The sequence below is a fragment of the Buteo buteo genome, chromosome 19 (assembly GCF_964188355.1).
Source record: "Buteo buteo chromosome 19, bButBut1.hap1.1, whole genome shotgun sequence".
Lineage (NCBI taxonomy): Eukaryota > Metazoa > Chordata > Aves > Accipitriformes > Accipitridae > Buteo > Buteo buteo.
In genome coordinates, this window is record NC_134189.1 from 4,230,353 (window position 1) to 4,247,727 (window position 17,375).

The window sequence follows — 17,375 nt, forward strand, 5'->3', positions numbered from 1 at the left end:
GTGTTGCAGGATCCCCTGGGTAATTATCCTGATAAATAGGGCACCATTTTTTTTTATTTGCGAACCTTAGAGGTCCAAAGACTATACGATTAGTGTATAAAGCTATTATGTAAATCTTCTTTGCCCCAGTTTAAGTTAATGCTCTACATATGGCATGCCTGTTAGGGTGAAAATTGAAAATTCAGGTTCGCTCCTTACCCAAGCAATGCATAGCAGTGCTGCTCTTGGTGTGTTGCTAGAATAGGAAAGCTGGTCAAGGGGTTTATAAGTACTGAAGCAATCATTTTAGTTTTTCATGTACAGGATACAGATGACTCACTCCTGTGTTTTAGCACTGACATGAGACTGTTCTGTAAATAGCACATGTTCAGAAATAGGACACCTCCCACCCCCATTAGCTATGAAATCAAGGTAATGTAGCTATCTGATTTTAAAACAAAAAGCAGGAGCAAATTTCAGCACTAGTAGCAATCTACAATTGCATTCTGAGATAAGGGACCAATTTTTTTCCACTTCTGACAGTAGGTCAAATTACTAGTCGTCATCTAGGAGATAAAGGGAAATTAAAGAAATAAGGATGGCTGAGACACAATGCCAAGACGACTGCTATTAGATGGACAGACGGTTTTCTTTCTTCTTTCTCTCTGAACAGCATTTCAAGATCTTGAAATAGAACCTGAGAGTTTTTCTGAAGGGGAAAAGTAAGATTGATAAAAGTAGTCTACGGGGCAGTGTGCTGATAGCTGAAGAGTTTGAAAGAAGTTATGTTACGCGGTATGCTTTTTTTTCCTTTGTGTGTGAGTAGAATAGTCATGTTGTGACTAAGAATTCCTTGATTACAAAGCTGAGAAAGGAGGAGAGGGTCACACCTCAACCTCTCTCTTGGAAATTCTGGATTCCGACCATATTTACCTGTGGCTCACAATCTGGATGCAGAACAGGAAATAAGAAAGAATCCAAAACAAGAAAGAAATCAAGAAGGGAAGAATGAAAGGCAAATACGAAGTCTTACACCAGGGATGGAATTAGCCCACACAGTAAGTACAGGCTGGGGGCAGACTGGGTAGAAAGTAGCTTTGCTGAAAAAGACCTGGGGGCCCTGCTTGGTGACAAATTGAACATCAGTGAAGAGTTTGCCCTTGAAGCAAAGAAGGCCAATTATGTAGTGGGTTGTATTAGCAAGAGTGTAGCCAGCAGGGCGAGGTAGATGGTTATTTCCTTCTGTTCAGTGTTTGTGAGACCCGATGTACAGAACTGTGCCCAGTTTGGGGCTCCCCGGCACAAGAAGGCGATACTTATATGTGTCGAGTGGAGGGATACCTAAATGGTTGTGGGGGGGAAATAACCTTCTTGTAGATTTAGAGGATTCTGATACTTAAGCAGGTTAATATGGATAACAAGATACCATCTGCCAGGTGCCTGTGTTGATTGTCCATACACTTACCCTGACTCTGTAACAGACTACCTGTGTGGGAGCTTATTGCTTTCTCAGCTGAGGGGTGAAATACTTCATACCCGCTGCATTTTAGCATGGGATGCAAACATGTATGCTGGTGGTTTCTCAGCAGTTGGTACAAGTTAACTACCTGCCTCATGGTAGCCTGTGCATACGTCACAGTTGAGAATTAACCTATTTAGCTATACCTTGCAGCAACACAGCTGCTTTCTGAATCATTCAAGTTCACGTTAGTATTTTCCTCATATATTCACTGCCATGAAAGAATGAACAATATCTGTTAAAAGCCAGTGGTGTGAAGATGCAGTTTTATGTATGAAAATACACAATGGATTTAAAAGCTCAATAGCTACTGAAGTGACCTGCTCTGTTACTTCTTTACGCATATTTTTGCTAGATCTCCATAGCCCAGTTTTCAGGTTGAAGGGTGTGCCAGTTTCACAAGTTCTTAAACTTTCTTCTCTTTTTGGGGACTAATTCAGTGATTCCCACTGGTGAATGAGATTGTTCCTATTTATAGAATATCCTTCAAGACACATTCAGCACTCAAGTTTGTCACCAGTGCAGAAGAGTAGATCTCTTTTTAAAGAAAGTCAAAACACATAGTAAACAGCTCTGTAACTCTAAATGTAATGAGAGGATGAGAAAGGAAAAATGAAAACACCATACAGAAATGATTGGGTGGTGATTAAAGGTAATCTGCGTCTTGCCCGAAAGCTAAATGAATGCTCTGCTGTTGTTTTCAGTAAAGATGATAATGTAGGGCGTGTAGGGAAGACAGGATAGCTCTTGGGAAGGGGTATATATAGAAATGGAAATTACCATTTCTGAGGTGGAAGCAAACCACAAAGAGCTTAATGTGTTGAAACTGAATAGACCTGATAATCCCTACCTCAGAATATTGAAGTAGCCAGCACATGAAATTGTAAATCCACTGGTTAGGATTTTTTTAGAATTTATCAAATAAGAGGTTGTTTTATATGGCTGGAAGAGGGTACCCTTTCTTTTTCAGAATGGGGCAGAGACATCTGCCTGACTACAAACTTTTTTCGTTTGATCTCGGTGCGTCAGTTTAGAACATACTTAGAGGGAGGGGATGCTTGCAGGCATGGAGGTGAACAGCAAATGAGATGAAATGCATCATGAGTTTACCAGGGAGAGGTGGTACTACACTAACCTGCTGTCTAATGTTACAACTCATATTTTAGGAAGGGGCAAGAGTCCTTATTTATCTGGATTTCAGTAAAACATGTGATGCACTGTTACATGGAGAAATACTAGTCAAGATAAAATGAAGTTTAGAATAAGTAATGAAAGGTGGGCAAGAGAGATGGCTGCAATGAATCAATAAGTGAAGCTGAAGAGTATGCTGGGTAGGAGGGAGAATAGTGCTGGAGTACCTCAAAGATCAGATTTGAAAATATTTTAAAGATTTCTCATTAAAGAAGTTGGCATGAAAAGTAAGAAAGCTGAAAGTTGCTGATGATGTGGAGCACTGCAGTAGTGGACAGGAATGCTGGACAGAAAAATAAGATACACCGTATGAAGTGAAAGATCATGCCCATAACATGCAATCGTAACACTCTCTTTTATATGTTGGAAATGCTATTGCTTGAAAATGACTGAGGAACAAAAAGAATGGGGTCTGACTGTCAACTGCAAGGTGATTATGAACTGTGACTGTGATGTAATCCTAAAGGAGAGCAAATGTGATCTTAAAAAGGGTCAGGAAAGGTATTATTGCAAAATGGGGAAATACCCAAACCATTATGCTTCTGTAGTGCAATACTTACCTGCAATGCTATATGTCCAGAACTCTAAATAAGCTGTTTAGAAAAGGTGAATGTTATTTAGAAAATAAGCAGAGGGGAGGTACAGCTTTGGCTCATCTGGTCATTGAAATAGAGGCAGAGGAGCGGAATGCTGCTCTCTATGAATGTATTGTGGAGAGAATAGGCACAGCACTGGGAAGACCTATGTATGTTGAAAGGAAGTACAGTGCCATCCTTGAGGTCTAAAACATGGTGCCCAAAATACTTTGTTGGACTATGAGACGTTTAAATATTTGATCCTTACCGTCAAATGAACAAATTATTGTCTAAAAGATTCAAGATCCTATTTTCTGGTCTTTTATGAAGACTGCCGCTATAGGGAACTCCCTGGAAAGGTTGCATGTTTTCCTAGAATGGACGAGCATTGCTGCTTTTGGAGAACAGGAGGTTTCTTATCTTTTTATTCCCCATTTGACCTGGTAACAGGAAAAATTACAGTCACCAAGTTACGATGTTGCTTGGCTAGAGACGTAAAAAGTAGATGTTTAGGGCATTATCTGGATAGTTGGGTTACTTAATTTTATGTGATTAAACTCATTTTATTAAGGAAAATGTCATCTTCTGAGAAGGGATGAGGGAATCTGTTTTAAACCCTGAACTGTAAACAGAACTGAAAGAGTTCTTGAATCCCTTCTTCCTGACATGCTGATTTGGCATTCATTCAGGATGGCGAGGAAGCTCAGATCTCTACTTTCATAATGACACCTCTCAACTAGTTGCTTTTCAGACTGCTGTCTGATACCTTTTTACAGATCTTCTGGGTTTTATATCTGTAAAGAGTTGTCATACTTCTGACTACATTTCTCCCTCTTTTTCAGTGGATCAGTTTTCAATCTCTTCTAATGTCAAAACACTATTTGTTCTGCTAACCACAGCGCTCAATAGCACACTGAGCATGGAATTTAAATGTAAAACAGGTTGCTTCATAAACAGCTGAACTAATGAGGACTGATTTTCTATTGAAATGTATCCTGTTATCCTAATTTACCTTTCTACAAAACATTCTCAGATCCCTCTCATATCACCTACTTACTTGGCTGGAGAATTAACAACAGACAGGGTGGCTAGTGCAAACCCATTCACATGCTAACGTGTTGGATAAAGATTGAGGTGTAATTACCTTCCTTCACTGGGAACACTCACTTTGTTCCTCATCCGGTGCTTCAGTAGTTGCTGATTTCCACAAAACGAGCAAGAATTTCATCTATTGAAACTGCTGATGCTCTGTCAAATTTAGATGAAATTAGCCAGAAGTTATGAATGGGAAATACCTAGAGAGACAAACATTCCTTTACTGAAGAAATGGAGCTAAAGACCTTCAGAGGAAACAAATCTGCAGTCACTTCAGGTCTCAATCATACCTAATAGAAAAGGTGAAAGCCTCTATGTTTTTCCTATCACAAATAATTTAAAAAACACAGCTCTGCAAAGTCTCGTGAGGAAAGAGGTGATGCAGAAAGCTATGTGTTGCAGGAGAGACAAGTTCTGATTATGTCTCTCCATCTCAGTCCACACAGAAGTGGAGCTGTTCTTTTGTCTGTGCTAGATATTTGCAGGCAAAAAGCATTTCTTTGGAGACGTTCAGGTATGCAGCTTCTTTGAATCTTATTTCAGACGATAGGAGTAAAGGACTGACAGACTTGCAGGTATTCCTGGACAATTGGAAAACACAAATTAGAAAGACTCTGGAGACTTACAAAGGACTTACTTCCCAACCCCCCCCCCCCCCCCCCCCCCCGAGTCTGAATTAAATAGTCAGGGTCTGAATCTTTTCTTTCTTACATTGTTACTGTATAACACTGATTTGCCTGATTCCACTGGATCTGCTCTGCATTTGGTGACAACTAAGATAAGAATCAGGTGCTGTCTTAGCATTCTGGACGATTGAATCTCAACCAACTTATCCATTTTTCTCTAAGCTAATTGAATGATAAAATGGAATGAAAGAAGACAAATTTTGAGATAATTGGGCTCAGGAGGTTTGTTTTCTCCTTTTTCCCCCCAAAGTGGACAAGTTGCTGATGTTCTCTTAAATGTGCTTATGATATGTGGAATACCTAATGTCTTTTAGAATTATATTTCCTCCTCCTAAAAATACACCATGCGTAGTGTGTATATTTTAAAATGTCAAGCCATTTATTGACATAAGGGTGAATACAGTAGACTTAAACAGGTTGTGTATGTTTTATTTAATATGAATGCAAACTTTATTTACAGAATATGAAGTGTGTATGTTTTTCTGTATAATTTCTGTGCATAATTTTGTTAAGTAGGTGGGACGGATGGTGTTGAAGGTGCTTATACACAAACAAAATTTTAATTTGCGTTATGCTCCCAAATAATGGGATGCTATTTAAAAGGTTCCTATTTTTTAAATTCTGGATTATTTGGAAATGAAAATATTTAAGATAAATTTTGGTTACTTGAGTTTTGTAGATTGTGCAGGTTGGAAATATTTCCCATATTACTAGAAACCAGTTATAACAGGAACTAAATCCTTCTTTTCCTGCATGTTTTGAACTTATTGAAAATACCAAGTGATTTGTACTGATTTGGCCAGTTTGAGTAATTTTTTTTTTTTTTTTTGAAGTGCTGGTTGCAGCCAGAATCAGGAAAACAGGAAAGGGGAGAGAGAGAGAATATGAATAAACATAGGCCTCATCCTTTTGACTGGGTCAGATTTGGATGTGAAACGGTTGAACAAGCAGGAGAGTTCCTGGTAGTCTTCCTATATTTGCCTATAGAATTCATGTAACTAATGTTGCTGGTAATGACAGTCTTTTTGGCTGTAAAGAAAATAGGTGTGGTTTAGTACACTGTTTGCAGGACATAATTCTTGTTCTCCTCCTAAATTCTCATCCCACCTGTGCTATAGATTTACTGATGATCCTAAGTGATCTCTGCCTCAGGCTTCCCTTCTGTATGGGGCATGACACTGCTTTGAAAATGTAAAGAGCAGCAGTCAGGGGAGGGTAAAAAAGATGGGCTTGGGGGTAAGCAGGGGAATTGAAGCTTCATTTTTGAGGCAACATGTATGTTGCAAGGGGAAGGAATCCATGTTCTGTAGTCTTAGGTAAGTCTAGAACAGCTGTTGCAGAAAATTAATCTTCAAAAATTCACTTGCTTTTAAGAGGCAGGCAAGACAATCAGTCTTGAATGTGGATAGCTCCAAAACAGAAGCCTTGGTTAAAATCTAGATTTTTCTTCCATTGACTTCGCTGATACATGGCGAAAAGACGTAGACTTTGGCTCAGGCCACTTTTTCTTTGGAAGGCTTTATTTTTTATGAAGGGGTTAAATTAAACAATATATAAGTATAAATTTAAAGAATGTATATACATGCATTCCATTGTGGATCTTATGTGCTTTTTCATACTTCCCCTTTTCTTTGATTTAATGGACAGCTCTGTATGCATGACTCTAGGAAGAAGGACAATTAAATGGTAAAGGTGTTTTTCTCCACAGGAGTGCTTGAAATAGTCATTGAACTATGTATTTATTTACTTCATGTTTCTAATGGAAAACTTCAATTTGAAAATTTAAGATTGGAAATCAAATACCACATTTAGAATAAAAGTGAGAGCAAAATGCTGTCTTCTGAACAATAACTTTTAAGAGCACTCATTATTGTTCTGTTTTCCTCGAAGTCGATGGCAAAACTGTCATCCTTTTCAGTGAGAGGAAAGCTGGGCTGGTACTGGGCATTTCTGGAGATCTCACTTTTGTATGTTGTCTTAAGAAATATTAGGGTGGAAATGGAAGATTTTCACATAAGGACAAAACAAACCCTCTCTTCATGTGTTTTGGGAAACTGGCCAAATACAGTGAAGGTTACTTGCATAACCTTTACTCTCTCAGTGCAGTGCTGCCAGCTTCTCACATCCCGCTTAGCTGATCCTTTAGACCTTGTTTTGGATAGCAGTTCTCCAATGAATGGGTTTACAAAGCCTCAGATGAATTTTTCTAAGATTGCAGACGTCTAAAATTGGAAAAGTCAGTCTAGTTTTTCTTCACTGTATGCAAGAATTTGTACAAAATGTGCATTAGTGACACGCGCGTTTTGTTTTCAGTGTTCTTTGCTACCTGCTTCACAGTGCTATTTCATCTGTGTACCCTGAGAAGTGTGTGCAAACGCCAGAGGTACAGTGCAAAACCTTTCCTAGGATGATCTTGTTAAAATCGTAGGGTAGATGGTCCAAAAATTAAAAAATAAGTGGCTAACTGAACCCTTTCAACAGACAGTTTCAGAAGCAGGCAAGACCCCCCCCGTAGGGACATGCATAAGATGTTCCTCCCTCTTGATAGTTCATGATTTCGAATGGTACAAGAATGAATGAAAGATATTCTTTCAAATTTGGTAGAAGCTGCCCAACAGATGCGGAAGTTATTAGGAACAACAAAGGGTAATTGCACAAGCTTTGTTTCTTTAGGAAAACTAATTAAAAACACAGGTGAAGTTCAGTTTTAACAAGGTAGCAATATGTATTTTGCTCATGGCATGTTTTTTCTAGGAAGGATGAGAACATTGTAACACTTCCCTAAGAGTGTTATGTTCTGTTTTCTGTTTTGTGTTCTGGAAGTATTTTTGGCCTGTTTGTTTGTTGAACCTTACTCCACCACAATTCTTTCTTTTTTTTTCCTTGAGAATTCCTTTAAATTCTTTACTGTTTTTATAAATAGCTAAAATTGGCTTCATTTTTGCTAGTTCATCTTTTATTGGTTTTGTGAACTGCGATATTAAGCTTGTAAACCCTCTGGATTACACAGAGACCTAATTGTTTATGCAACCAGACTTTTTAATCATGACACTCATTTGGAAGGAATATTTAAAAATATACACCATATATCATCTGATGCCAGAGGCAAGCTCATGCTCACGTTGTAATGTGAGAGGTGATTAATTAAAAAATTATATATGTATAATTGTATATACAAAGTATTTTTCTCCTTGTTAATATTGATGCTTATTCTTTTGTGCTCTTAAACTGGTTAAATTCTTATCTACTGATAGACTAGAAGCATAATGAGGAAATCCAATGGATATGAAATTGCCTCAGAAATTGTCAACAATGAGCTATTCTCTCACTAGACCATCTATATCAATTTTCTTGCAAAACAATATGATTTTTCATTTTTTTGGTTGTTTTTCAAAGTGTTGAATACTTCTGTGAAATACGAGATTTTAAGCAGGCATTGATCATTCCACTTTGATTAGATGTAAATAATATTATTGGATTTCTCTGCAACTTAAGACTTTGTAGGCATGTGAATGTAATTCAGTAATGATCAGATAAATGCAAATAGCCTACTTGATCCCCCTTTTTTTAAAAAAAAAAAAAAAAAAGGGTAATAAGAATATGGATTTCCTCCTCCTAGCTCCTATCCTGGGAATTATACTATTGACTGTAGAGGATTTTACCCCTTTTATAGGTAAGTCCATTGTGTGAAATACGTGGAAAGAAGGATTCGGAAGCTAAGTACGCAGCCCTTTCATTCTCCACTTAAGCCTTTATATTTGTGTCACAAGTGCAGAGGACTGGACATACATTTGGAGGGAAGAGAGCAACTACACAGACATTCTTCCAAGGCTTTTAATATAGCACCTTTCAAGTACAGCAGCATCTCAAAGGAATCCAGATGCTTTTTATGCGTGCATTAGCTTTGCTGAACCTTACTTTATTGGGGCTTTTTGACTTATCAATATTCAAGCTACTGTGGTAGCAATTGATAATTGCTGTAATGAGCTGTAATACTGGCAGGTTTGAAACCAGGTGACTGAAAGGGCAGTTGGATGGTCATTTATCTGGTCTCCACATATGGTAAACAATCTCTGTTAATCCCCAAAATAACTCTTGGGCAGCTGCTGCTCTTTCAGCTGTTCATCTGGCTGCAACAAGAGAAGCTCTGGGATTTTCGGGGAATGTTGCTCTAACCTACGGCACCAGGTACCTCCTGCTTAAGCTAATGCCACCGTATGTCAATTCTGTCTTTGTTTTTGCATGCCCCAAATCTGACTGCGGTGTGGAACAGGTTAAAATTAAAGCTATCTTTAATTAGGACAGGATGGGAAGGGACAAGCACAGGAGTGAGCTGAAGATGGCTGCTTTACACCTCTCCTCCTTCTGTTAGCAGTGGAGTGATATTTGAGTCAGGAAGGTTTTTTGTTGTGGTTTTTTTTTTCCCTCCCCTCTTTTTAGATGTTTTCCTTTTGAAGGAGGATGCTCCCACCCCACACCCCACCCCAACCTCCTCAAAAATAAGGCCTAGGAGTGTCCTGACATTGGGGTGTGAGAAAGAACTGTTCTATTGTGGACATAAATACATGAATTAAAAATAAATTAAGGTTAATCTATTTCCATGTGTACATTATATGTATTTATATTTACTTTTAGAAGGTTCTGTACAAATAATTGAAACCAGGTAATTACAATCCTGAATTAATTTGCTGTCCTGCAAAGAATTTTATCAATATGAATCCATGTTTTCTGACTGGAAAAAAAAAATCATGAAAAGAAAACATGAAAAATTATCTTTTTCTCTGAGAGCGCTTCCATTTTCCCACCTGTGGCAGTTGTGCCTTGCTAACATCATGGTTTTGGGACCATATGGAAACCTGTGCCAAGCAAGCTGTGCTTTTCAATCTTTCCAGATTGAATACCCATGTAAACGTTTTTACAACATAATTGCCGCTAGTTTGTATCCTGTTTGATCTGCTCTTTAGACAGGGGGCCAACTGCAGCAATTATTCATGTAGATAGACTCTTGGCCATTCTAGTGGCCACATATCAATAGTTATGGCACATGATTTCTATTCAGTAAATCAATTTGATCTTGGAGAGTGCATGATACTTCTTTCTACTTTGTTGAAGACTGAAACAAACACATCTCATGAACTCTAGGTGGGTTATTTATATGCTGATAATCTGGTCAAGGCATCAGCAGCTTGTCTCTTGTACTTTCAGCAGATCAAAACTGTGGGCCTGTCCTGGGATTTTGACCCACTTCATTGTCATTTTATTCTAAAAGAAGTTGCTTCTTAGTATCAGAACTGATAAGACATTGTAGAAAATGAAGAAAATAAAATTCTGGTACCTGCTGCAGTTCTAAGATTCTGAAGGAAAGACCCAGCTCATTATCCTTTTACCTAACACTAGAGATATTGGGGTAGGTGTACCTATTTCCAACTTCTGTTCTAGAATTGACAACCTTGTTAACAGCGAAGTTAAAAATAGTCTAGTTTTTTATTGAGGTTTGCAATCCATATGAAAAGAATGCAAATTTCACTGTATTACAACACGGTTGTAAAAACCACGTAAAATGTCAAACGTGGTTTTAGTTCAAACCACGACATGATCTGAATTTAGCAATGTCTTCTCCCCGTCAAGTGTTTCCCCCCTGTTCCAAACCCCCTCCCCCCCCTTTAACTTGGCTTTACTACAGCAGTGGAATTGCCTCAGTGGTAAGAAAGCATTTTCTCAAGGACTGGTTTCAATCTGTAGTTGCATTGGTGGAAAGTATAGCTGTGTAGAGCCATATCTAGTATATTTGCAGGCTTGTTTTGATGATCCATGGGGAGTTCTGCTCTCTTCTTTCAGAGCTGATGAAAAGGGCTGCATCGACAATAGCTAATACTGAGTCTTTTCTCTTTCGTAGGAGATGGAGAAAACACATGCACAGTTTTCTTTGCAGGTCCAAGGCCAACACTCTGAACTGTGTTGACAACGTTTGTGAGGTAGTCACTTTTTCCACTGAAAGTTTGAACAGGAGTTGGTAGAAGTTGCCGTAGGAGACAGATTGGATCAATTTGAAAATGCGAGATTATGGACCTCATATGGATGATGCATCATTTATTAGAATGGTGTGGTATTTCTCCAGGGCAAAGACTTTAAATACAAACGTCTCCACTGGTATACTGCCTGTGTTCTTGCATGTTGCAGTATCATCCCCATTCAGGACACGCTCATGATGCAACAACATGCCCCATAGTTTGCACTTCATGGTTCATGCTCCCTGTCTTACCATGGAATACAGAAACAGGGTTTTCCTGTGTTCAGAGGGGTTTATGTTTCAAATGCTTTTCTATTCCCTTGACTACGAAGGACAGACAGCTCCATCCGTGCCAGAAGTACTTTGTTTAATATATCATCTCTTCAAGACACATTTTGAAAGGGTGCAACCTTAAATACGGTGCTGTCAAGGAGAGTTACGGCTACAACATTTATTACTGCTACTTGCAAGAGCAAAGGGATAAAGCACAGGAAACCTGCAGTAAAGATGGACAAGAAGTTCTTCTGATGTACGCTAGCATAGCTGCAGTCACTGATTTTTGTTAGTGGAAGATGCTGCCCAGAATGTATAGGCATACTATAGTCAAAATGCTCATGTGAGGTAGTTACACTATTTGAAAGCTTTGTTAAAAAGAAAAGAAAAAAAAAATAATCTTAACAGCTGTTGGAAGTATGGCCTTCCAGCAGTTACTGATCTGAGCTGGAAATGAGCCAAAAATTTGAACTAAAAAGATTTGTATGTAGTTACCAGCCTTTTTTTAATCACACCGATCTAACTTAAGAAGCCACAAAAGTGTTATCTGTGTTTTGGGATCTCCATGATGGTTGCACTGTCTGCTATCCCACACAAAGCAGCAGACAATTTCTCCCAGAAGCTGCCAGCAGCAGAATGCACCATCAGCTTCTCAGCACAGAGAGCCTGTGCAGAGAAGGAGGAGGATGGCAGGTGTCATCTGCTCAATGCAGAAGGCTGCCTGGTGATCCCACTGCAGTTGGCATAATGGGAGACGTGGTACTGCACGTTGAAGCAACTGCCTGTATTATTCCCACTACTTAAAAAAGAATTTGGAATAAATGAAAAATAACTGTCTAGAATTCTGTGGTACTAGCTGGGGCAGTTTTAACGTCCAAGATAAACGTGATGCAGCCAGCTTTCTAAAAATATGGATCTTGCAAGTTGACCCCGTAATGTATAACTGCAATAGATAGTATTAGGTGTGAATTTCCTGAATTTCCAAAATTTAATGTTGGGGCTCTTGCCACCATTGCAACACAATTTTAAGTCTGCGCTTTGAGATTGTTACCATATGACCATCTTGCATCAGCATTATACAAATGCTGAACATCACCGTGAGACAGTATGTAATTTCTTCCTTTGCTTAGACTAGACAGAACTGAAGGTTGAGTAAGAAATGCAGAAGCTACATGTGGGTGGATTGCACGCAGACACAGTAAACTCTTAGACTCATCAAAGCTTACCAACACTAAACACTGGGAGACGTCATGTAATTTTTATAACATTGAAGAGGTCCGCTATGTGCCACTGTTGCCAAAGATTTCACCTCTGATATGAGGAATAGTTAATCCTTTAACTCGCTGTGCAGGAGTCACAAATAATGCTGGTCTGTTCCAGGGTATTCTTCCACGGTGCAGTGCAGCTACGCCTGTCACGATGAAGGCAGCTAGAATGGGATCATTATGGCTCTGGTCTGTCAGTGCTTCTCCATTCCCAGAGAGCTGAGCTGCTATTCCACAAAAATGCCACGTATTACCAGAACTTTGGATAATTGTGAAAAGCTACTTAACATTATGAATCTAGTATTTAAGACTATGAGATAAGCAGATCCGGAAGAGGTTTAAAAGATGTCAAGACAATCTCAGTTCCAGGTTGACCTAATCTAGCTAATTTAGAAACAGAAAGCTGCCTTCTACCCTTAAAAGAACTAGTACTGCACCATAACATACTTAAATTCTCATCCAATATGTGCTTCCTTCTCCCCCATCCAGAGTCATTGAAAGGGGCCTGATTTTCATGGAATATTGAATTCTACTTTGTGGAAGAAGCAGGGCCTCCCACTAGGATGTCTCAGGTTAGATGCTCACAAGCAATGATTCAAAAAGCCTTGTCACTTTAGGAACTCTATATCTCTCTATTATGGAATGAAGTAGCAGAGAATATTGAAGGTTAGACAGAGGTATGCTAGTTGAGGTATAATGCGTGAAGAAACACATACAATTCCTGCTTACAGAGGATTTATGCAATACCATTAATCACTACACAGCCATTTTCATGGATATTAAAAATCTAACCATTATTTGAGACTAAGACAAACCAAACAGGCTTAAAAACCCCAAGTAGTGTGAATAGGTAGAAGTTTTAAAAAATGAATAGTATTTGAAATGACTCGGTAAGTGCTATCGAGAGAACTCTGGAATAATCACAGCATAAGAAGCAAACAGAAATTACTTGTATTCATAGGGACTGTTGCTGTGTAATTATCAAAAGGCTGAGTCAAAACTGAGCAAGTCTGTCAAAAATTCAGCATGTGTCAGGAAATATTTCCTAGCTAATAAATAACGTGGCAAAAATCTCCCCTGAAGAAATTACCAGCTCCTTTGCATATCTGAATGATATGTAATGGGAATAAGTGAATACAGAGTCAGCAATTGTGTGAGGAAAGAAGCCACGTTACTTCTTTTATTTTTGGCTGTGCCTGAGGTCAGAAGTTCCTTTGCTCTTTCTTTACCTCCCATTAGAGCAAACATAGTCTGCTTCTTTTCTCTTAAGGCTCTTTTTTCCTGTCCAAATTTTTTTTTGTTTAAATGAAATAAAAATGTCTGTGTTGCAAACTGTGACTGTGTTGGCTCCTTATTATTATTTTCAACACTTGCATGTTAATGAAATGTTGCCTTATCCTACATTGTAATACTTTTCAAAGGAAAAAACCCTCTTGAAAAAGGCAGAGTAGTGGAGCTGTAATTTATTGAGTTAAAACTTCAAACAGTAATACTTAATGTGCATGCTGTTAAAGTACCAACCATGCATCAAGTATTTACAGTGTATAAGGCTACTTACATAATAACATGCTTTATTTATCAATGCTTTCACAATTTTGCATACTACTGCTTTTCAGATCTGGAAAATTGACTCCCTTTGTTTTGCCTTTCAGCTTTCAAGCTCTTTGGGGCCAGTGTTACTGTTTGCTTAAAAGTCGTTACTGTTCCATCAAATGCAATGGAGAATTCATCCATTCGCTGTAGGTTCTTACAGCAGGAAAAAGTTAAATAATAACATCGAGCGCGTGTGTGATGTTATGTTTGTAAGCATGGTTCCTTCTGTGGAGAGTATGAACTGGAAGGGTGAGCAGAAATGTTTCTCAGATTGCTGTTAACCAGGGACTGAACTGTAACAAATCCGCGGCTGCTTCATGGTTGTCACTCTGTCGTTCACCATGACTGTATGGAATTTCACGGCGGCAGCAGGGGTAGGACTTGGATCTGCACGCATCACAAATCTCGGCCCGTTGCCACCGGAGGAAGGACTCTGCCTGGTTTTGGTATTCTTGTATGGGGCTCTTCTAGTGGTGACTACCGTAGGTGAGAAAAGGCAATTAATTACTGCATTAGTACCAGTAATAACAGTAGAGCTGGTGGCTTTTATTGGCTCTAGGACATTAAGTTGCTTTATCCTTTCCCAGTGGTTCTTTTTATAGAAGACAGCAAGAAAAAAGACTTGCATGATGAGGATGTTTATACTTGAGTGACACCCAACTCTTTTTTCCTGTTTATGAACAGATTTCCCTAATTATTAAAATCCCAGCATGTAAGATGCTTAGGAATAGTTACTTGGTCATGTGGCGTATGTTTCCACATGAGACGATGCAGAAAGTGTGCGTTTGTGAATGGGATCATACGATTTGGCATCCCCAAGCACGTTGGCTTGTACAGCGCAGGACAGTGCTAAACTTACTGCTCTGAGCTAAGCATCCTGTGACTTTCTTCAGTGCCCTGGCCTGGGACCACAAGTGATCCCAGTTTTTGCAACTAGTGTAACAAAATCTAATGTGCAAGCCCTATAGAAGGGGAAGGTGATTCTGCTTTCACAAAACGCATTTTTCTTTCTCACGCTCATTCTTTCACTGATTTCACTCTCACGTACCCAGAAGCACCAAGATGTGTGGCCAAGTGATGGGCCCAGGATTACTTACAGTGACAGAAAGAGTAAAAGATGCCAGCTATTAAGTCCTCATCATATCTGCTGTTTTTGTCTTGATTGGAGATCACATGGTGGTTTTTGACTATACCTATTGTTCTCTTCAGGAGTTGACAGTGATTGCAATCTTAGCCTTTTCACTCTGTACCATCTCTGTAAGTCAGTAGGCAGCGTTGCTGATTTCCCCTCTGTCCTTCTGCCACCTTGTCTGGGTGGTTTATAGCTCTAATCCTGTTCTTTATCTTCTTGTCACTTTCTCTTAATGATTTGATTTTGTCCTTTATTTTACAAAACCAGACCTCTTGAGAAACGGCATGCAGAAGTGCAGTTGATAACGGGTGTGTGTGGGGTGCCCTTCAACACGTGACATCTGTTATTCCTTCTTTGACTGTTTCTTTTGGTGCTTTCCCAACACATTTCCATGCATACTTCATTCAAACTATTCTTCATAGTCCTATTACAGATCTCTTTAACATTTAATTGATTGATGGGATACAACAACATCCTTTGCCAAAGTACAAGCGAGTTCCATAATCCCTTTGAATTATCTAGCCCTTGACAAGAAGAGATATATCATAAAAGCTGTAGGTATATGCTCTGTTTTGTTGTATCTCAGCCTGAGTTGTCACTACAGTGTTTCCCTTCTCCCCTGTCCTCCCTCTGGTTAGAAAATACCACTTTAATTGTGTGGAGCATCCAGTGAACTGACAAGTTCATGTTGCCTTATTGCAAGCCCTGCACCTGAAGAAATTCCTGTGTGGTGCTTTCTACGTTTATCTTTTATGGACCTTTATTAATTGGAATCTTTGCCTGAAAAACAGGACCTTTATGCTCCTTGTAAAAGCATCATGAACTAAGAAAAAAATAGAAGATACTGACTTCATTAGCTTATTTTGTAATTAAGTGGTCTGAGAGACAGAGGAAGAGTGTGTGTATATGATGTACATAATAAGCGGAGTAGATAGCGCATTATATGGAAAAAATAGCACTTTCTTGTAAAGAGGTTGGAGGATGTTTGTTTATTTTCCTAAGAGGCATTATCAGTGCTAGGAATGTGAGTTGTAATACCTATTCTGCAATAACAGCTAATCTTTTGAGAGGAGCTGGCTCAGTCATCTACAATGATGTGATTTTTTGGCTTTGGCTTTTGAGGTTGTGGGTGTTCTGTTTCTTTGGTTGGTTTGTGTTAGCTGGTTGATTGTTTTCCTAAAGAAATTTGTGATGATGAAATGAAATAAATTGAGTTGCTGCTTAAATTAAAAAAAGGGGGGGTAATTTAAAGTTATGTTCCTTTTTATAGAGAATTTTTGTTTCTTGTTAATATATGTGAGTGATAGCAGATTATGTTTCTTTTCTATATACAGAATCTTGTATATTATGATGAGCCTTTGCTTTCTTAGGGCTAAGATCACAGCTAGCAAGTGATGAAGCAACCTTTCTTTTATTGGAGCTCAGGTGGAGGAAAGGTCTTTCATTTCCTTTCCCAAACTCTTGGTATATGCCAAACAATACAGAGATGATTGAAAGTGATGTGTAAAAAAAAAAAACAACAAACCCATCTAAAATTAAAATAAAATGGTGAAACATAGTTTCAATGCTTCTACAGGCCCTGTCTTCTTTTTTACCGAGAGAAGGGGTGGCTCGTTGGTATGACCTTTCCCTTCTGGGGCCTATTTTTGCATTAGAATTTGGGTCATATCTTCTTAGAACCTACATTTCTGAAGCTAGTTGCTAATTCTAGCTGTATTAATTTTAATTCTGAATTTGAGACATTGTAAGACCTTGTTTTACAAAAGTATTGAGTACACCTAACTTCTGTGAAAGTCTCTAAATCTAGAACTTGTGGTATTTAATAAAAAATGGGCATTTCTGTTCATAGAATTATAGAACAGCCCAGGTTGAAAGGGACCTCAAAGACCATCTGGTCCAACCTTTCATGGAAAAGGGAGATGAGATTATCTAGCACCATGTCCAGTCATGTCTTGATATCTTGTTGAGTCTTCACACAAGTGGGTTTATTAAAAGGTAGACATCCCACAATGGCAAAGCAGATTTAAAAAAAAAAAGTATTTAATTTTGGGCTTCAG

General features: G+C 38.7%; 1 protein-coding gene across 2 annotated transcripts in view; it reads left to right on the forward strand.

The window, feature by feature from the left end:
* The window catches only part of LARGE1 (LARGE xylosyl- and glucuronyltransferase 1), a 285,215-nt gene that overhangs the window by 48,642 nt on the left and 219,198 nt on the right, over positions 1-17,375 (forward strand). Inside the window, exon 1 of one of the 2 annotated variants that reach the window (XM_075050826.1) lies at positions 973-1,037. The exons of the other annotated variant lie outside the window; for it this stretch is intronic. Coding sequence (XP_074906927.1) covers positions 1,020-1,037 — 18 coding nt within the window. The 5' untranslated portion in view covers positions 973-1,019. Of the gene's footprint in view, positions 1-972; positions 1,038-17,375 lie in introns of those variants that run through there. 2 annotated transcript variants of the gene reach the window in all.